General features: G+C 44.2%; 1 protein-coding gene across 4 annotated transcripts; it reads left to right on the forward strand.

The window, feature by feature from the left end:
- The first annotated feature begins 413 nt into the window (after nucleotides 1–413).
- Nucleotides 414–5,018, forward strand: LOC147896155 (uncharacterized). 4 transcript variants are annotated; one of them, XM_087382352.1, is made up of 5 exons: nucleotides 414–913; nucleotides 1,084–1,995; nucleotides 2,097–3,107; nucleotides 3,330–4,117; nucleotides 4,390–5,018. In XM_087382352.1, exons 2-5 carry the CDS (start codon nucleotides 1,152–1,154, stop codon nucleotides 4,396–4,398), a joined length of 2,652 nt encoding a protein of 883 aa, XP_087238478.1. In that variant the 5' UTR covers nucleotides 414–913; nucleotides 1,084–1,151; the 3' UTR covers nucleotides 4,399–5,018. The 4 variants fall into 4 exon arrangements, with proteins under 4 accessions (XP_087238478.1, XP_087238479.1, XP_087238477.1 ...); XM_087382353.1 differs by having other exon boundaries at nucleotides 1,089–1,995; XM_087382354.1 differs by having other exon boundaries at nucleotides 417–520; nucleotides 740–1,995.
- Nucleotides 5,019–19,922: the final 14,904 nt, after the last annotated feature.

The raw sequence follows: 19,922 nt of genomic DNA on the forward strand, positions 1-19,922 counted from the left end.
AGCGGCGTGAACTCCGAGAAGATGCAATGGAACGATGCAGACTTTGCCAGGTTGTGCTGATGCGGGAACGGCCTCTTATGCTTGAGCGTGACTCGTTGCCGTGCATAGGTCTGAAAATGACAATGCCGAGAAGGCAAATTGAAGAGTTGTTGGGGACATGAACTTTTCCGTCTCCACGTGGGGGGGGGGGGGGGGGGGGGGGCTAAGTGGACCCAAGAGACCACAAAGGAGTAGAATATTCTTGGAAGTAAAATAATAAAATAAAATGAAAAGTGTGTGGCATTATTTTTGGGGGGGGGACCAGGGAAAGGGAAGGACAGGGGCGTGGGCTACCAGCTCAGCAGGCGCCCCTGTTGTCTCTCCCAAACTATCCTGAGAGTTCTAAATAAAAGACGCGCCTTTTACATTCTGTTGCTCTGAGCTCACGCTCACGCCATAGCCACCCACAGAGATGGACCTTGCCTCAACTTCCTCACACAGCTCCACCTTCGCTCATCTTCTCTTCCATGCCCGCCCTTCCGTCTCTCCCCCATCCCTTTCTCCCTCTCTCTTCTTTCATTTTTTTCGTTCAACCGTACTTATTTGTTTCATTCCTTCTCTTGTTCCCTCATCCCTTCCGCTCCTTTAATCTGGCGCCGCGTGTGTTTCGCAACTGCAGCAGAAGACACCGTCTGTATTTGGATGCCTTCCTGTTGTTTTGAAGATTATAGGAAAAATGACGATGCGTGTACGTTTGTAGATGACTGCAAAAGTAGAAGCGGACTGGGGCTTGAGTTCCAAACATTGTCTTTTTGCTCTGCTCGATATGGATATATCCACTTCGCTTCTGGCGTCAAATTGGGTACTGCGGCCTCGCTTTCAATCCACCTCAGTCAGGCATGATATGCGTGATTGACTGGCTGCTCGTCATGTTGTAAGTCTCTATGTTGCCTGCAGATCCAGTTTCAGTCCTGGGCTGAAGCCTGAATGTTGAGCTGTTCTGCCAAGCCCATCTGTCCACCTTTTTAAGGTCCTGTGCCGGCCTGATGCAATTGGAATCTTTTCGTCAGGAGTGTGTTCTAATCATTGTTTCCGTGCTTTTAGTTCAGATGGTTGGATCGCCTTGGATTTGAGGGTGGTGGCGCGCTACCATCCGTGAAAAGTTAGAAGGAATGCTTGAGGCGCCTCCGATGGAAGAAAGCAGAGATAGTTCTCACAGTGTCCTTCCTTCGGACAACCCCGAGGACGATAACGGACTTGAGTTGAGTTTGGGCCTTTCCTGCGGTGGATCTCGAAACAAACCGCAGCCGTCGGAAGGGTCGATTCTCGCAACATCCGTGGATGCCAGCTCCGAGCTTGGAGGAGGCGGGGAAGGGACTTTCGGAAAGGCCAAGTATGGTAGAGGAAGTGGTTTAGACGCAGCTTTGAAAAAATTTCTCGAGGGACGTCTCGATGAGCAAGAAGAATCGTGCAGGTTGCTTGATAATTTCTCCCAGCAGCAGGGTGGATGGGACGTTAACGGAAGTCTTAACAAGGACCAAGAGAAAGCTACACGCAGTACCAGTCTGTCGCACCAGTCTAGCATGGATAGCCTACGAACTCTAGGTTCGCACGGTGCCCAGGTGTTGCAGGAGAAGTCTGGTCAGCCAGACTTGGTTTCAGACTTGGACAGCAAAGGAAATTCTCTTCTTTTCAAGGAGATTCATGTTTCTTCGGGGATGACAGCTGCGTGGGGACAGTTGGCTGCTAATCAGGGCATACCTGTGAATTTTATGGATGCTTTGAAGAGTTCGGCTTCTGAATTAGGACCTGCAGCTTGCTCTACAGCAGTCGTGCCTACTTTTGCAGAAAATATAGGGGATGGGGATGGGGATGGTGAGCTACAAAGGCAAGAGCTTGATGGACTCGACCAACAAAGGAGATTTCAAGAAGCAAGGAAGAAGAGAAAGCAATTGATTGAAGAGCTAAAGCAGCAGAAGAAAGTCAAGAAAGAAGATGACAGGATTGGAACTCATGGTGAGCGGCCTAAGTACATCTCTTGGTGATTAGTATTCTACATTTTGCTTCATGCAGTAAGCTTCAGTTACACTTGAGCTAAGTTCTCTCACTGTGTGTAGGTTTCCGCAGGCCTGGGAGCAACACTTGGGTGCGAGGCCTGGATGGGTTGGATGCTGCTGCTCCAGCGTTAGACATGGAGAGAGCACTTTTGGTTCCAGCAGAAAATGAGGAAGGTGAACAACGTCGAACAGAAAGTAGAAAAGGCCTGCAACAGGAAAAGGGAAGCTGTGTCAAGGACAAGGGTTTTCAGACCGAGCAAGACGACAGCATTGGAACACCTGGCGATGATTCAAAGGGCATTGAAGTAGATTTTATGCCCCGACCCAGGTCTCAAGATATGGTCAGACGTTCTGCTGGAGGGAATGGAGACAATAACTGTGGCCATGTGGATGCATGGCGTCTGAGTTTGATCCAAACGCATGCAGCTGTGAATACTGGGGATGATGCCTTGAAGGGTGTACCTGGCAGCTACTATCAACAGGAGCCTAGTCTCTCATGTCAAAAGGGAGGTTCTCCTTCAAGAAGGGGGAAAGTCTCTTGTCAGAGCAGCTTCACTGGAACAAACAGTTCTGAAAAGAAAGAGGAGCAAGGCTCTGGCGGCGATGGTGAAGCTTCAAGTGCACCCCCTGTGTCAAGTGGAACTCGTATTATCTCAGTATCTACAAGTGCATCATTCCCTGCTTCTGCACCTATGACCAGCTCTGCCCTTTCGTACCCTCTCACATCTTTTCCTGTTCTGCCAATGCCTTATTCACTCCCTGTCCCTCTACCCAATGCACCTGGTGTGTCAATTCCAGTAGGCTTCACTTTCCCCTATTTAATGCAATACATGCCACACACATCAAATGGCCAAGAATCGAGTCCTGCACGGTCTCTCACTGGTCCTACGTTTCAGCTGCCACCTGGGCAGGGTTACCCATCTGTCCAGTTGCCTACATCAGAAGGGGCTCCTCCTTGGATACAGGTCTTGCGACCTCCAACAGGGGCCACCTTTAGCACTCCGAACTCTGCGGCTGCTCATAGTAGGACCTCAACTGCAGTCGTTGAGCAGGATAACATCAAATCTCAAGGTAGACGTCTTGTCTACACAATACTTGCCGGAAGCTAATCTACAAATATTTTGCATTGTTTGATGCCCTTTGGAAGTGTGCTTCATTTTTGGCGTTTGCATTTTCATTGTGGCATCTTATAGCTGGCTCTTTGGCTTTCTTGTTGAGCACTTCGCTGACAATCATCCTGACTATCATTTGCATAGTGTGCTAACTCTCAGTGACTCTAATCTGATTTTGTAGGCGCGAAGGTGCATAAAAATGGAAATGGGCAGAGTCCAATATCCGCAACTGATACATCTGCACCTGGAAACCATCCCTTGTACAGAGCTACATCCTTCACCTGTGCTCATGATCCAGCAGTGGCAATTTCTCAACTACATCAGGCACCTGATTTGCAGTTACTCTCATCCTTTTCTGTTCCAGCAGTTGCTCCTTTTGCTCCTCCGCCCACACAATCAGATCTTGGGGAATCACGGTCCTTCAAAGAGCAAGGTGGTATCAGTGCTGTTTCTGCCTTTGCTGCATCAGTGAAAACAGGTGAGGGTTTGCCTGGGGCTCCAAGTCATTCAAATGCCACAGAAGATGCAGGAGGAAGGCCGCAACATTTGAGGGTAGGGAATGGGGACACTGCTGCAGTGCAACAAATCCTTCGGATAGAAGATCCCACTGCCATAGAATCGAGTCATCTTGGCCAAGAAGACTTTGGACGAGCTGTTGGGGGGCAATTCCATAGGGGGAGTACAGACAACCTTTCCTTGTCAGATGGCCTGGCCCAAGAGTTGGTGAATTTGAGACCAGGCATTCCTCCGGGGTTGAAGTTTGGGGGAACGGGTTCACCGCCTGATTTACCCTGGGTTTCAACCACAGGGCCTGGGCCAAATGGTCGAACGATTTGTGGTGTCTTGTACAGGTTTGCTAGTAATCAAATGAAAATAGTATGTGCTTGCCATGGGAAACACATGTCCCCGAAAGAATTTTTACGACATGCAGGCGGTCTGGATGTCTCTAACCAAGAGAAGAATGTTGGGGTAAATACTTTTCCTACACCAGTCGAGTGATCCCAGCTTAACAGTATGGTGATTGGAAAGCCTCAAGTATTAATCAATGTTAAAATTTATACTAGGAAATTGCTATTTAGGATTAAAAGCTTCTACTGTATCAAAGTGTTTTTTGATCTTTGGCAGTTGGATAAGCCCATTTTGGTGAGAGACACCAACAACTTTTTTTTTTCTTATAAATGAATGGAGTTGGATAGGTGCTCTTTCCTCAACATATCTGATCATTACTTCATTCTCTGCAGGCTACTTAATTGCTGTCCACAATATGGATGGAATAGCAATGTTTCCTCAATAAACACACCTGAAGATTCAATAGCAAGACACCATTTACTCTGTCACGTACGCAGATGTTCAGGCCAATGTTAGTCATTGAATGGCAGCAAATACTTGTATTATTGATGGCAGCGATGGGGAAAAGCAAGATTTTTTTTGTCAGAATCTGCTCTTTGATGTAGCTGTAAGAATTGGTCCGTTTATATCAGTGAAGGACTAGATGCTATGTAGTCCTTGAGAAGGTGCATTAACAGACCTTAGTATAATGCGGCGCAGCACTTACAAGTATAATTGAGTGACCCAACCCTTTCACCAATGAGAAGAGTTTGGATTTACTTCATGCATGGGCCTTATTCTCTCTGCCATGCACCTTCTCTCAGCTCTTCTGTTATCATTAAGGATATACATGGCCTCATGCTGAGCACAGTGCCCAAGGATATGGTTTAAATCTTGGTTTCCTAAGTGGATGACATGGGAAGGCTGACTACAGATGAGAGGAAAATATCATCTGTTTTCATATGTCTCACCACTGCTTTAAAGAAGGGAACTGAATAAAAGTTTTAGGCTTTGCCTGATACATAAGAATATTTGCAGAATTGCACGTCGATTATGGCTGATTTGGCCTCTCAAAAGGGCCTCAAAAGTCTCTGGTGTTGTCATTATGTTTGATAAGTCTTCCTTATCATGGTTGAGCTTTTGCACCTCCACCTCTCTTACCTAATGTGCAGTTTTTGATGGTCCACCAAAGAACGTGAGATTTTAACTCTTGGATCCCCACCTTTTTGGGTCTACCTCACATGTTGGCCAAACTAGGGCCAATGTGTGATGGCTTGCCTTGTGTATCCTGTAGTACCCCTTGTCTCCAAGAGACCTAGCAGTAAATTAAGCTCTTGCCAGCTGCCTTCTCACATGGTCCCAAGCACATTGACCGAGTCAGATTGCAGGAAGAGAGGATATTTCTTTATTTCAAAATGCACCTTGTACAGGTGACATGTGTTCATGTCGACCCAACTTCCTAGCTTGGCTTTCACTGAATGCCAGTTAGGTAGAGTTCTCCACAAGAACATCTGGGTCTTCTCGGGAATAGCAGCATACCATATGGTCAAAAGTTTGGAGGGTCACAAGTATTGTGAGTCATTTCTAAGTCTTTAGCGGCAAAAATCTTCCTATTGTAGACACTAGTGTGTGACATGGTCCTATATGTTGCTCCATGTACACATTTTACGACTGTTTTTATGAGCAATCGGGCTACGTCATTTACCTCTAGACAGTTAGCAAGCAATGCACATGCTCGAAGCCTTATATTCAACAATCCAGCTCCACCTACATCCTTAAGTAAATCAGGTTGCTACCAAGGGATTGCATGAAGTGCACATAACTTCTCAAGCTTTTGCTAGTAGGCCCTTCTTTTAAATCCCACGTTAGAATACACATGGGAAGTTCATTTGAGATTTGGTTCATCTACCTATCTAGGCCTACGTTCTCTAGATAGGCAAATTTCAGCTTTATCCTTGATAGCTACAAGCATAGCAAAATCATCTAAAAGGTGTAGGGACAATAGTTGTCTTAATCAAGGCATTTTAATCCCTTAACTTTTACTTGGGAAAGTACAGACCGGAGGGTTGGCAACAAGCGCTCCTTAGTAGTGCAAAAGAGCTTTTTAACACAAAATGGCCCATTTCTTCCTAATTCAATGTCAAATGGTAGTGCCCTTAGTAGATAGATTGCAAACAAGCTTGCAAAACTTATTACCCAAATCCCAATTTACTTAGCATCTTGTCAATATAGCTTCATTCATGTAAACCATATCCAGAAAGGTGGCTCAAACTTTAGTGCTAAATTGTATGAGGAATTTAATAAATTTAGGTTATCGATTCTCTACTTGTTTTGTCTCAGGACACTTTGTGATTAGTCTTCAACAACTTCACTTCATCAAAAGATCCAGGTATATGGAAATCAAGTTTGAGTACTACCACTATGATTGATACATCTATTATCCCTCGGGGGGGAATGCGGCTATTGCGAACAACCTTAATCTTGACTTTTGTTTTCTTGTTGTAATGAAGGTGTAGATTCTATTACACATTAGTTGGATTGATATTGCAAGCAGCTTGTCCATCCACAAACTCCTTTGTTTGATGTCATTAATCGAATGATCCAAAATGTGAGCAGAACGATGTACCTTTGAAGATAACACATTTTTTTTTGGGTTCCTTGATTGTATTTTAGGGAAGGGCCATGGAGTGAGGTCCCTCTAAACACCTCGCTTTGTACCAATGGAGCCATCACTTCAAGACTACAAGCTTTTATGTAGGATCCACTTAGACATTACCACATTACGAGAGTGCAAACATCAAAAGTTTCCTTATAATCCAAGGGTATACAAAGATGCAAGAACTTTAGTGAGTGGTAGGGGCCAAAATAGACTTACCATTCTCTTTTGGAACAAATCTTTCTATCAACAATGACAATGTGTACTTCATGGAGAGGCACATAGGGGAGGTTGGGAGGGAATGGTTGTCAAGGTCAAAACATGTCATGCATTCATTATGGAGGCCTAGATAAGAATCCATTTTGAGAACTCAAAAGCATAAAATCTTGAGATGGTCATGAAAAGGGACAATGGGTCCAAACTATGACCTCTCGACAATATTGTTTGTAATAGGTGACTCCGATGTTGGTGGGCAATCTCACACTCAAATGATAGATCCCTTCATTTGGTGTGATTTGCTCATGTTGATGATCCTAATTGTTACCGTGATTCCCTAGAGAAAACAACAATCTATCAATCATGAAAATACAAGAGTCATCCATCCATGAGGGGTTGGAAAGAGGCTAGTTGTCCTATAGCTTGCCTCGAATGGTCTCGGCTCATTGCCTAGGGTACCTTGGAAGTAGGCGCCATGATTGCAAACACATCTTAGTTCATGAATTCACAACAACTAATGTGGCGTGTTATATAATTATTGGATTGCTCGAAGGGGCCTTAAGCCAAGCCATACATAAAAACTCTTCCACTTGCCACGACGATCATCTTCGAACCCTCTAAACCTTGCTCCCGGATGGAGAGTAAGGTATGGATTGCAAATGTTGATGAGAGTGGTTGCAAGATGAACCTATCCTGCCTCTTGCCACTCAAATGTTCCAAGTGGTGATGTAGCCACAATCTTCGAAACATTGTCCTTTGGTAACAGCTCAGGACATTGCCAGGTGGGGTGTATTGAGGTATGGATGTCTTGGCTCATGATTCTCTTTGAATCCACTATGCTATAGAGATCATGTTGATGGCAAAGCCACTATGTATGCTATAGAGATCATGATGTCTTGGCTCATGATTCTCTTTGAATCCACCATGTATGCCATAGAGATAATGTTGATGGAGAAGCCATGCCGCCCTTCCATCAGTTGAGCAACCATGCCCCCTATGAGAATCCATCAAATTTGCCTTCTTTGTGTGATGATGCTAAGGGAGCACTGCCAAATCCCCTATGCGGTAGTGTGATATATTCTCTAGGTCATCTATTGAGCAAGAATGGCAAGTGTCATCGGCATACATATTCTCCAATCATGGGAGGCCTCCATGTGCCACCAGCTAAAGAAAGTAGGATATCTTCATAACATGACCAAAACCTACTAAGAATCTCAAGGCAACTTGCTCAACACAAAGACGGCTCCAAGGGGAGCTTGCCAGCTAGAGACACTTGCTAATATGGGTGGTATAGGAGAAAAATGGAATCTACTCAACCCTCTTTGTCTGCCCATCCTAGATGGCCATCGCCACTCTCTATGCAATCCCATTGTAGCTCCCTCAAATAGTGGCCCTCCCAGAACCAAACCCTCAAGGAATTTTAGGGCTCAAAGGAGCAACATATGTGGCTAGGCCACAAGGTATGAGGATCCTATAGGCTGCATGACGAGTAGGCCTTATTCCATGTGGAACTTGGTTGGTCCATCCTATAAATCTTTCGATTGTTTTTTTGAGTGATCTTCTTGGGTGCCTATGTATGCCTTGTGGAGTTTGTTGCATGCATGGGATAACTCGTGCATGTGCGCATGCACGCGAGTGCACACATGCATGTATAACATGCTGCACCCCTATGCACCCACACACATGTGTGCATGCACACATGCACACATAGGACACACAGGCACACACAGGTGTAAGTTCGCGTGTGTGCACACACACACAAACACACATACACACACACATGCACGCATGCATGCATGCACACACTCACACATGTGCATGCACGCACGTGCGCGCACGCGCACACACACACATAATCCCTTCCTATCCCCTTGCATTCCGGGGTATAAGGAAAGGTTTTATAATTATGAGACATTAGAACAACTAATATGGGGAATACGCACGGTTCCTAACCTTATGGGAAGAGAAGCCCTTGGATGGAATAAGATATAACCATAAAGGGCACGCAAAGAATACCATTATTCTTTGAGAAAAAGTGGAGAGGGGAGAAAAACATGGGACTTGGATCCCAGATAATGGACCTGACAAGAGACACACCTACCCTATCTAGCCCCTTGAGAAATAATAATGGGGGGAGGAGGTATAGCATGCCAGAAGTTCAATCTAAGGGACATGCCATCCATTTTTAGAGACCAATAGGGTCCAAATAAATCAATTAAGGGATAAAGGTGGAGGAGAAAACAAATGGTAGCAGACATTTAATCCCAATGGACAACTACGAAGTATTAAGGGATATAGGAAAATAAAAATGGGAAATGGTAAAACGAAATACAAGAACAAGTGGTATGGAAAGTACAATGGGTTCAACTAGAACCCAGTACTAAAAAGACCAGGGGTAGAAAGGGAATCTGGCATGGCATACGTGAAGGGGATGGCACTCATTATCCCCACTATTGGAATAATGGCTTATGACCAAGTAGTAATGTAGGGGAGTGGCTCGAGGTGTAGAGGACTAGAATGCACCTGGAATGGCACCAAACTAAGCTAGTAAACCAGGGATTAGTCGAGGGACATGCACTAGCTTACTATACATAGAGGGAGGGAAAGCATTTACACCTTCGTTTAGAAGCACGGGCTTGAGGAACGTTAGAAGAAGAGTCTTGAACTAGAGACATTGGATACACCTCTAGCCTGACAAGAAGACCAGCAACACGAGGCTCGAAGCACTGCGAGTGAGTTGAACACCTCTTGGGAAAGCACTCCCAACATTGAAGACTTTGATGCAATTGAAGACCTCGGGACACGTTTTCTGACAAGGGAGAAGAGCTTGGATGTCGAGGTCTACAGAGTAGCAGAGCCAGAGCCAGCCCTGAGGAGGAGCATGGAAGATAACCAGGTATGCTCTTATTGAAGCCTGCATTCCACGCACCCGCTCCTCCAATACCCTCTCTTGCTCCGATATACCAGTAGAGAGGAGACGTTCTCAACAGGAGAGAATGCCCTTTCGTCTTTGAGCGCGTGCACTCTTAAATCAACGAATAAATTGAGAGGTCTCTTCGGAGCAACATGATGCCCATGAGCAGGTCTGTGTCTGCTTGGTGTTGTGGAGATAGCACAGACCATGCAAAAGCGTATATTCGACACTGTGAAACGAACAACGCTACCAAGATAGAACCAGTTGAATCCACAAAGCCCAATAGAGTATGGACTTGATTAATGGCTTCGTGCGATTGGGATGTCTTGGTGCACCTAAACAAATGTCGTTTGGCTACTAGGAATGTCTGCGTTAGGAGGATCATTTTTCTTTGATCTCCCCTTTGGTTGGTATTGAGAAATCGGTGCACTGGTTTGTAGCCCAAGTTGTATACACTAGTCTTAGCTTTATGTGTGAATCCTTCTACATGGTCTGATCGGCTATGGTGCTTGAGATTATACCCAAAATTCAAGCATGAGTACAGCCCTACTGTCCCAACCCATCTACTTGTGGGATGATTTACACAACTGAGATCGATTTCTTTAAAATGGCCATCGAACAGGTTAGCATGTGTGATACAACACTTGTACTAAACGTTTAAAGCGAACGCGATACTGGGACCTATGCTTCGATGAAACAAAAAGCAACCAGGTTGCTGGCATAGGGTCGAGCAGACCTAGGTACGTTCCATAGGAGATGCATATTGCTTACTAAGGGCCAATTGTCGGCCCTTGCCTCTGCACATACCTTGAGAAGACACACAATGAAGTAATAACTTCGACAATGGGATGAGGACCCAGCTGATGGCCCAAGGGATGGTGTGTCTATACCCCTCCTTACTACTGGGATGGCGGAGCTATGAACATCCAAAGTGAGGTCGTTATAACATAGATGATAGGCATACATGAAATAGACATGGAATCGTTATGAACTTCGTATATTATACAGCCTATGTCTGTAGACACCACATGGTGCTAGCAGCAGTAATCAACCCCTCAGTCTCGAAATAACGACGCTAGGTGGTTAACTATAGATTCTGGCTGCGTCAATTCCTAGAACTATGAGAGAAATGGGACTCTAAGTGGTTGATAGCTCAGTGCCTTGGTTATGGCACAGTGAGGATCACCACGACGAGTTATGTACATGCAGTCGGGACGAATGAAATGCCACCTCCGATATAGCAGGCATTCAGCTTTTGTGTGAAACCAATATACAGTTATATTGAGAACGTCGAGTACCGAAGGAGGCCACTTGTATTGGTGCCTTGTATGGCTAAGCGTATTGAGCGGAGACAGTATAACACTTAAAGACCATTTCTATTTATTGTTTTTTTGCAACGATGAAACCATTGATGGTAGCATGGAAATTAGACAGCATACCATTGGGTTTTGGATTTGTGATAGAGTTTTTTTCAAAATATAGATGGGATGCCCCAACCTGGAAGAGTGCATCTAGGTGCACAGGAATCCAGTGATATAGAGTGATGACATTGCACTCAAACACTATGAAACATGTAGGGATAAAAAGGAGGCAGAGTGCGTAACACTTAATATACCTATAGATGGTGTATAATGATATCCTTAGAGGTCTGGCATCCCACGGCAAGCCTACTACGGGACCACAAAGGAGACTATTCGTGTGCAGAGCATCGGTGATTTAAAGCCTTGACTACTTGTTTCCTCAGTGATGTAGGTGAACAAACTTGAGAGAATGCTGACTAGAATGCAACCCTCCATTGGTTTCGTGCAGGTCTTGGTTACGTGCTACGTGAAAATTGGAAATTGGAAATGTTTATTGTTATGATGTAGGGACGCAGGTTGCTATAAGCTTGGTTGATTCACAGTAGAACAATGCTGAATTGCTATACAATCGACCGAGCCTTGAGAAACGGCATGTATAACTGATACAGCATGACATAGGGGAGAAAACTCTACAAAAGAGAGAAACAAGGATATATAATGGGAGATTCACTGTTGATAAATGTTGTCTCTGTTTTACCCAAATGTAGGTTCCGAGGGTGTTGGTCACCTACAGTTATGTCATTGCTCATTATAGAATAGGTGTTCACAAGTGTAGCATAGGTCCTCGGGTCATGTTCTAGTGCAAGGTGTAGGCTAAAGCATGGAAAGCAGATCTCATGCATTCGTGAATGAGAAAGAGGGCTTGATTATAATGATTGATAGAGGCTCTCGCCTCCACGGGAGTTCAAGGGCTTAGAAGGGGATTTTAGGGTTAGAAAGGGGGACATGGTTGAGAGAGTTAATTAGGAGTTCTGAGGTTCAAAGGGGGTTGTAGGGTTTCGGAGGAGTCCAAGGTTGAGGAGTGGAGAGCTAGTCTCCTTCGTGGATTCGAGGGGTAAGGGTTGAGGAGGAGGGAGGGAGGAGGAGGAGGAGGAGGGAGGAGGAGGGAGGAGGAGGAGAAGGGTGGAGGAGGAGGAGGGAGTTGAAGGGAGGGAGGAAGGAGGAGGAGGAGGAGGGAGGAGGAGGGAAGAGGAGGAGAAGGGAGGAGGAGGAGGAAAAGGGAAGGAGGAGGAGGAAGGAGAAGGAGATGGGAGGAGGAGGAAGAGGAGGAGGAGGAGGAGGGAGGAGGAGGAGATGGAAGAGAAGAATGAGGGAGGAGGAGGGAGGAAGAGGGAGGAAGGAGGAGGAGGAGGGAGTTCAAGGGTAGAGAGTGCAAGGGTAAGGGCATGCTAGAACACGATAGTGTAAGAGAGCATGGACGCAATGGAGATCAATTGCATAAACACAATAGTGAGCTTGAACACTGAACCCCAAAGAGTGGGAGCTTCATTCCATTGAGATATTTATACATGTTGGTCTCTACACAATCCATAGGTACCTCTGTGGTGGGACGTCTTTTGTAGGAGACCTTTTGGACATGAGTCCCTCCACTTTTGGGGGGGGACCTTTTGGGTCTCTACACAAAGTGGGGGGACCCGGTTTGGGTCTCTACACAAAGTGGAGGGACCTCCGAAAGTGTAGGCTTTTAGTCTTTCTCTCTCTAGATCCTGATTTTGCAAGTATGATTGGATCTTTTCTAGAGAGGATTTTGGCTATCCTAATCCTTTAAGATTTATCATACCATCTTTCAAGCTCAAGATATTACAAGCGGAGCTTTGTTGCTACTCTACACACACATTGCTCTCATAGTTGTTGTCCTCGACTGCACTTCTGGCCCTTGTTGCCACAGGGTTAACAACTCCCCTAGACCGAATTGATTACTCGTCCTCGGGTTATGGTTGGGTCTGCAGACGATGTTGTGATGCGGTTTTATTTACCCAATGAGTATGGTAAAGATGGCGGCTATGATGGATGGTGGAGCGAGCTTCTTGTCGATCTTTTCCTTATAATCCATGAACACCGTAGATTGCTTGCTCAGTTTTTAAGAAGCGAGTGTCAACATAACCATATCATGGCGTATTCCCCTGCTTTGTGACTTTGTGTTAGGTGGGAATAAATCCTGAATTTCATAGAATCTTGCATCCAAATATATCTTTGGATATTCTTCTTGTGCATATGGAAATGAGAAAGCCTCCTGCATGGTGGATCTACTGAGGTAGATCTATAAGGTCTTTTCTTTATATGTTACTGTTCCATACTTATCTTCCTCTAACTCTCTGCTTTTATATGATGTTATGAATTGACAAATGTATTCTATCATAGCAAGTGTTGGTGAGAAGGATTTTAGCTTCTAAAAAAGACTACCTAGTCCCTTTGATTGCAAGAGGTTGTAAGCATTGGGTGACATGGTGAACGTTGAGACTCGTGGCCATACAAGCTGTATTGTTCCATCTGTTGCTAGCTCTTTGTTGGTATGGTCCTCAAGGTGTTCAGCACCTGCATCCTGCATTGTCAATTTCTCTGGCTCAATTTCTCCTACCTTTAATATCCCTTGGTTCTGTGACATTTCTTCTTAGCATGTTGCATTTATTTGCTCATTAGTATCGCTATCCAGAACCACTAGCCGTGGTCGTTTTGGTGCTGACCTCTGGGTAGGTGATGACCGTGTCCTTCTTCAGGTTGGTGATTTGAGGAGGGATGTTGAGGTTGAGGCTTAGGCCATTTGGCATGGTGTCACTTTGTCGATGGCGTTGTAGACCTTTTTCCCATCTTATTGGACTATCTTCACCCTAGCATTGCACACATGAATTAGGTCCCAATTTGAGAGTGCCAATATAGTGCCATGTGCCAAGAGTGCATGTTTCTTTTGTGAGTGGCTAATGCATTTTACTCTTTTTGTGATGAGGGTGCCGTGTGTGTGGATTTAAAACGAGTATCTCTTGGGGCTTTTATTTGTGTAATTTATTCGTGGTGCTTGAAACGTGTGGGTGCACTATGCATGACTAGTGAGGTAGGCATTCCCCCTATATGCTTAATTTGCTAAGGGAATCATAGGGCAGCTAGGACTAAGTCATCACCTCTGAGCCCTAGGTTGAAATCAATTGAAACTACCTATATGTGCGAAGGCATACATATGCTAGTGAGTGCTCGTGAAACAATCTAGTCCTAACTATGGAAGACTTGGGACCTGCAAATCTTCATTATTCGGAGATGGCTTGCATGTTGATGTAGTAGCGCTTCAGTTGGCTCCCGTTTATTGTTGTTGTAAACTGGACTCCATCCAGTGTTTCTAGTAGCATAGCTCTGATGGGATGATTCATTTTTTTGACTCTATAGGGTCCTTGACCTAGAAATTTGAGCTTGTCCTTATGGACTTTAGTATTGTACAACAGAACCAGGTCACCTTCCTTGATGTCTTTGTCTTTGAGGTTTCTATCAAACCATGCCTTCCTTCATTTTTCTGTTGTCATGGCATGGTAGGCAACTAATCTAGTCTCTATATGCTTCTCTAATTGGTAGAGTCTTTCTTTCAGCGAAGTATGATCTCCCATACGTTCTTATACTGCTATGCCTAGACTAGGTATTACAAATTCCAGTGGGACGAGAGCTCCAATGCCGTACACCAATTGAAAAAGTGTATTTCCTGTACTGACCTTGAGTGTGGTTCTATATGCCCATAAGGCTGCATTTAGTTTCTCTGCTAATCCTTTGAAATCAAGCATGAAAACTAGTACACAGCTTTAGCAATACAAGGAGAAACATGCTTCAACACTCACAAAACGGACAATACATAGAATTTTATTGGTGGATTCGACTTATCCATTCCCTTGGGGGTAGTGAGGTGTGCTCTTTCTATGGATCACCATAAAGCCAGACAAGAGTTCTTGGATGACCTCATTGACAAAATGTGTGCCTCTATCTAACACAATTTCAATGGGACATCCAAATCGGGTGATCACATTCTCATACAAGAACCTTGTTGTGCTTTTGGCATCTACCTTTCTGACGGTTTTAGCAGCCCACTTAGTAAAGTAATCTGTGGCCACAATGATGTAGCGTGCCTGTGTTCCTTTTGCTGCTACTGGATGGATGTGACCCACAAAATCAATCCCCCATTTTTCAAAGGGTTTTTGTGCAACGACTGTTGTTAGGGCATTGAAGTCTTTGTGTTGTGGTTTAGAAGTTCGTTGGCATACATCACAACTTTTGACATATTCATAGGCATCTGACCAAAGTGTTGGCCACCAGTATCCTACGAGAAGGACTTTTCTTACTGTTGCTTCCCCTTGGAAATGTCCACTTGCAATGCCTTCATGTGCTTCATTGAGGATTGGCATGATCTCATGTGGCATCACACATCTCCTTAAAACCTGGTCCTTGCCCATCTTGTATAGTTGTCCTCCTGCAATGAGTTGATAGGGTGCAGCTTTTAGAATTAGTTTCCTAGCATCCACTTCTTTCATTTAAGGAGGTGGTCTTCCTGCCATTAAATACCCAATGATGTTTGCACACCAATCAGGCACAGCGTCTATTTGAAATAATGCGGCATTTGGTAGGTCATCTTTTATTCCTTCCAGATCTTCTCCTGTCCTCAATCATAACATGTGATCGGCAATGAAATGTTGAGCTCCTTTTCTCACCACAATTTTGAAATTGAATTCTTGTAGCAGTAGAAGCCATCAAGTGATCCAATCTATGGTACATGGTCGATTCACAAGATATAATAAGGCTTGATGATCTGTGTAGAAGATAAAGTCAGTAGCCAATAGATAGTGTCAAAATTTCTTCACGCTGTAGATCATTGCTAAGGCTTCTCTTTCTGTTATGGTGTAATTCACCTCCGCATCATTTAGCTGTCTGCTTGCAAAGTATACTGGGTAGTCTTTGTTATGTTTGCCAAGTTGACATAACACACTCCCTACTGCATAATTGGAACCATCAATATGTACATGAAAGTTTATGTCCTAATTTGGTGCCATTAGAACAGGGGCTGTGATCAATCTCCACTTGAGGGTTTCGAATGCTTGTTCGCATTCATATGTCCGAATGAAGTTGACTAGGAGCTTGTATAGGGGCCTTGCAATCATGGCATACCTCAGTATGAATCTTCTATAGTATCCATCATGTCCCATGAAGACTTGAATTCCCTTGGCATTTAGCGGGGGGGGGGGGGGGAAGTTCCATGATGATCTTTATTTTGTCCATGTCAGTTTGCAATCCCATGTCGAGAGACTATGTGTCCCAAGACTATACTCCTTGTGTGACCAAGAATTGGCATTTTAGAGGATTCAAAGAGATTCCATACTCCCTACATTTTTTAAGCACTTCGTCAAGCAATTTCAAGTGATCCTTTTTTCCCGAGTGTATGCACAAGTCGTCGAGGAAGACTTGTAGGAACTTGTTGAGAAATTCCTTGAAGGCCGTGTACATTACCCTTTGAAAAGTAGATGGGGTATTGCATAAGCCAAATGGCATGACTCTGTATGCAAAAATGCCCCATTCTATGGAAAACGCTGTCTTTGCCTGATCTTGAGGTGCAATTTGTACTTGGTTGTACCCGCTAAACCCATCCAAGAAGCTATGCACTTCAAATCCTGCTACCTTTCTAAAATTGTTTCAGTCAATGGTAGGGGATAATGATCTCTAATTGTTACTACATTGACATTCTTGAGATTCACACATATTTTGAGCTTCTTGTTTTTCTTAGGAAGAATCACAATTGGTGACACCCAATTGGTATGCTCGATCTCATAAATGAAACTATCCTCTAGTAGTTTTTTTAGTTCTTCATAGACATGGGTGCCATACTTGGGATTTGTCCTATAATGTCCACATACCTTTAGTTTGGATCCTTCCCTTATCGGTATGGTATGTACCACAACTTCTGGGGGAATCCCTTTCATTTCTTTGTAGGACCACGCCATGCAATCTCTATATTCCATTAGCAATGCTTTCAATTCATTTTCTTCTTCTAGAGTGAGTTGTTCACCGATGTACACATGCTTTTCTTCTTCACCGTCCAAGGCAAGATTCAGTTTCCTTATCTTGGTTGGTCCTTCATAATCTGGGGTATCCTTAGTATTCTCTGTTTCTTTGAGCTTTGATTCCCTAAGACTGGCCTAGGCATTGCTATTGTTGCTTCTCCTCTAGAGTAGTTTTTGAAGTAATCGGGAACTTCTCTTAAGCCTTCATGGCACTTTGAGGTGCTTGCTTGGCTGCTAGCTCCACTGGAATATGTTTGGTTCAATTCACTTATGTTCCCTTGTTCTTCTTTTTTGTTTTTACTATTCACCTTTTCACTCTTCATTCTCACATTGGGTTTGAACTTTCTAAGCTTTTTTCTTTGTGAGACCAGTGATGGATTTTCAATAGGAGTTGCACTCCCAAGGAGTGGTTCTTTGGCCATACAAAGACCTTCAAGCCCTTTAGGATCCCATTTAAAATTTTGGGACTCAGGTGCTTTTGTGGGCTTAGTCAAGTACAATTCTACCACTCTTGTCTGCATTCTTTTGAATTCATTGAAATGCTCTATCTTGGCCTTGTGGCACTATACATCCTCCTTTTTCCTGGACCGATTGCTTTTGGATTGTGATGGAGGGTTGATCTGGGGGAATTCAATGGCCATGAGTGCCTGTAGGATTGCCAAGTCATTGTCAAATACTTGGCCTTCCAAGGATGCATTATCAGCTTCTGTGTTCTAGATCCCACTCTATGTCGGCACCGTAGCCTTCTATTATGGACTCTTCAGGGTCATTGTCCCATTCGACGCCTATCATGAAGATTGGCATTTCCACTACTTTTGATTCATCATCCTAGATTGGTGCTTCTAGTTGTATCATTTGGGCATCCACATCTGGCAACATTAGATGCACATGTTGTTTTACAATTATCTATTGTAGCCAAAATTTGTATCCAATTGTTGATGTCACTTTCTGTATCCCCTTCTAAGGGCTTTTGTCCATTGGTAGGTTCATGACATGCATGACTGGTAGCCATAGTGGAAGAAGTGTCTTCAACATTTCTAGGAATAGTGGGTTTGATTTCCCCTGTTCACAGATTTATCTTGATAGCAGTTTCTCTATTTTGGATAGTGATCCTATCGGTGCCCCAATCATGGAGTACCAATGCTTCTCAAAGCCATGGTCTTCCCAACAATATATGGTATGCTGTGGTGCCCTTGGGAAGATCCAAGATAGTAAACTAGAGTGTGAATCTTACTCCATCAATTTTTGTTGACACATTGCCAATGATACCCAATGGCTTCATTTTCATGTGGTCAGCTAGGCAGATATTAAATGTGGCCTTTTGCATTGGAGGTAGGCCCCATTCTTCATACAGCTCTCTTGCTAGGATGTTTACTTCGGCTCCGCTGTCTACTATTGCCGAGTATTGACCAAAGGCTTTATGCTCCAGTGGGATGGTTACATTTTTTATGTCATTGCAAGCACCGAATTTTACCGAAATTATCTTTTCCTCTTCTTTAGGTCAGGGGAAGTATTGTGAAGATTCGATCAATCCCTTGAAACTTTCCCACATTGTAGGGAAATTTCTTAGTAAGGTCCCAATTGGCATTGTGACTGGGTAGCTTATCAAGCTTGCTACTGCAGTGCCATCCAATTGGGGATGTTTTGCATGTTGCTCTATTACCTCTTGGAAGTTGTTGGGATCAATGATTGTGTCAATGCTAGGTGCTGATGGTGCGCTGACCTCTGCTGTTGCCATCCTGTTTGCCTCAAATTTTTCTTGTTCTTATTGAAACCATTGCTTCAAGTCTTGGTAGCACGTCTTTTCAGTTTCAGCATTGGGCTATGCTTCCTTGGCTCCTTGGGTGGCACTTTCTGTGGATGTGCTAGGCATGGTCTCACTATGTTGTGGGATTGGCATGGCTTGTTTTGCCAGAGGGCTCTTTGCTTTTTGAGCGGAAATGAGTTTTTGCCGTGTCGCTTCTTTTTGTTATCTTGTTATTATCAAGACCGACTATGATGCCACACTTCGTGTTACCACACTGTGATTTTCTACACTTATCATCCCCAGGGGTACTTCAGGTTTTACTTTCATGGTTGGCTGAGGCTTTGTTCTTAGTGGGCAATCCATGCAAGCATGCCCAACTCTGCATTCCCTGCACACAGGTTGGAATGAAGTGGGGTTACCCTTGTGTGGGCATTCTGCTATGTGGTGGTTTTCTCCACAACCAAAACATTTGATGGTTGTTTGATATGTGGTGGGTCTTACTTGATTTGCATACACCGAGATGAGTCCTTCGGCACCATCCATGTAGTACATAGGGTATTCTGTTTCATACTCATAATGAGGTTCCATCTCTTCAGGTAAGAGGTGTTGCACCGGAACTACTGGAGCAAAATTGGGAGCCCGTGGATATTGCAGAGGATTGGGATTCCTCATTAATTGGGCACTTGTGTTCTCACTGAGAGTGGGTTGAGACATGGCACTTGTGCATTAGGTGACAAAGTGCAGATCGTACTAGCCTAATCAATCACTTAATGAGCATAAAGGTCACGGAGGATCAAACCAAATATGGAAAGCCATGGGGAGAGAGACAGGAAGTGTGAAACACTCAATCTATTGCAAATCTATATAATAACAATACATGATAGGCCTCTTATACAAAGAGTGCCCTTTGAATAGTCAACACATGTGTGATCCTCTCATCCACATCTCTCCTTGTGGATATCCTCAATCCACATCTCCACATCATGTAGTCTACATCTTAGGGTGGCTACTTTAATACATTCCTTATCA

This window comes from Dipteris shenzhenensis, chromosome 12 (genome assembly GCF_047967505.1).
Source record: "Dipteris shenzhenensis isolate YYH24624 ecotype China chromosome 12, Dip_SZ_1.0, whole genome shotgun sequence".
Lineage (NCBI taxonomy): Eukaryota > Viridiplantae > Streptophyta > Polypodiopsida > Gleicheniales > Dipteridaceae > Dipteris > Dipteris shenzhenensis.

What these genes read in the sequence shown, in the direction of transcription:
- LOC147896155 (XM_087382351.1), top strand. Translation starts at nt 1,152, where the DNA reads ATGCTTGAGGCGCCTCCGATGGAAGAAAGCAGAGATAGTTCTCACAGT. An exon ending in TGACAGGATTGGAACTCATG is followed by an intron (nt 1,996 to 2,096) that starts GTGAGCGGCCTA and finishes CACTGTGTGTAG; the next exon opens with GTTTCCGCAGGCCTGGGAGC. An exon ending in GGATAACATCAAATCTCAAG is followed by an intron (nt 3,108 to 3,329) that starts GTAGACGTCTTG and finishes CTGATTTTGTAG; the next exon opens with GCGCGAAGGTGCATAAAAAT.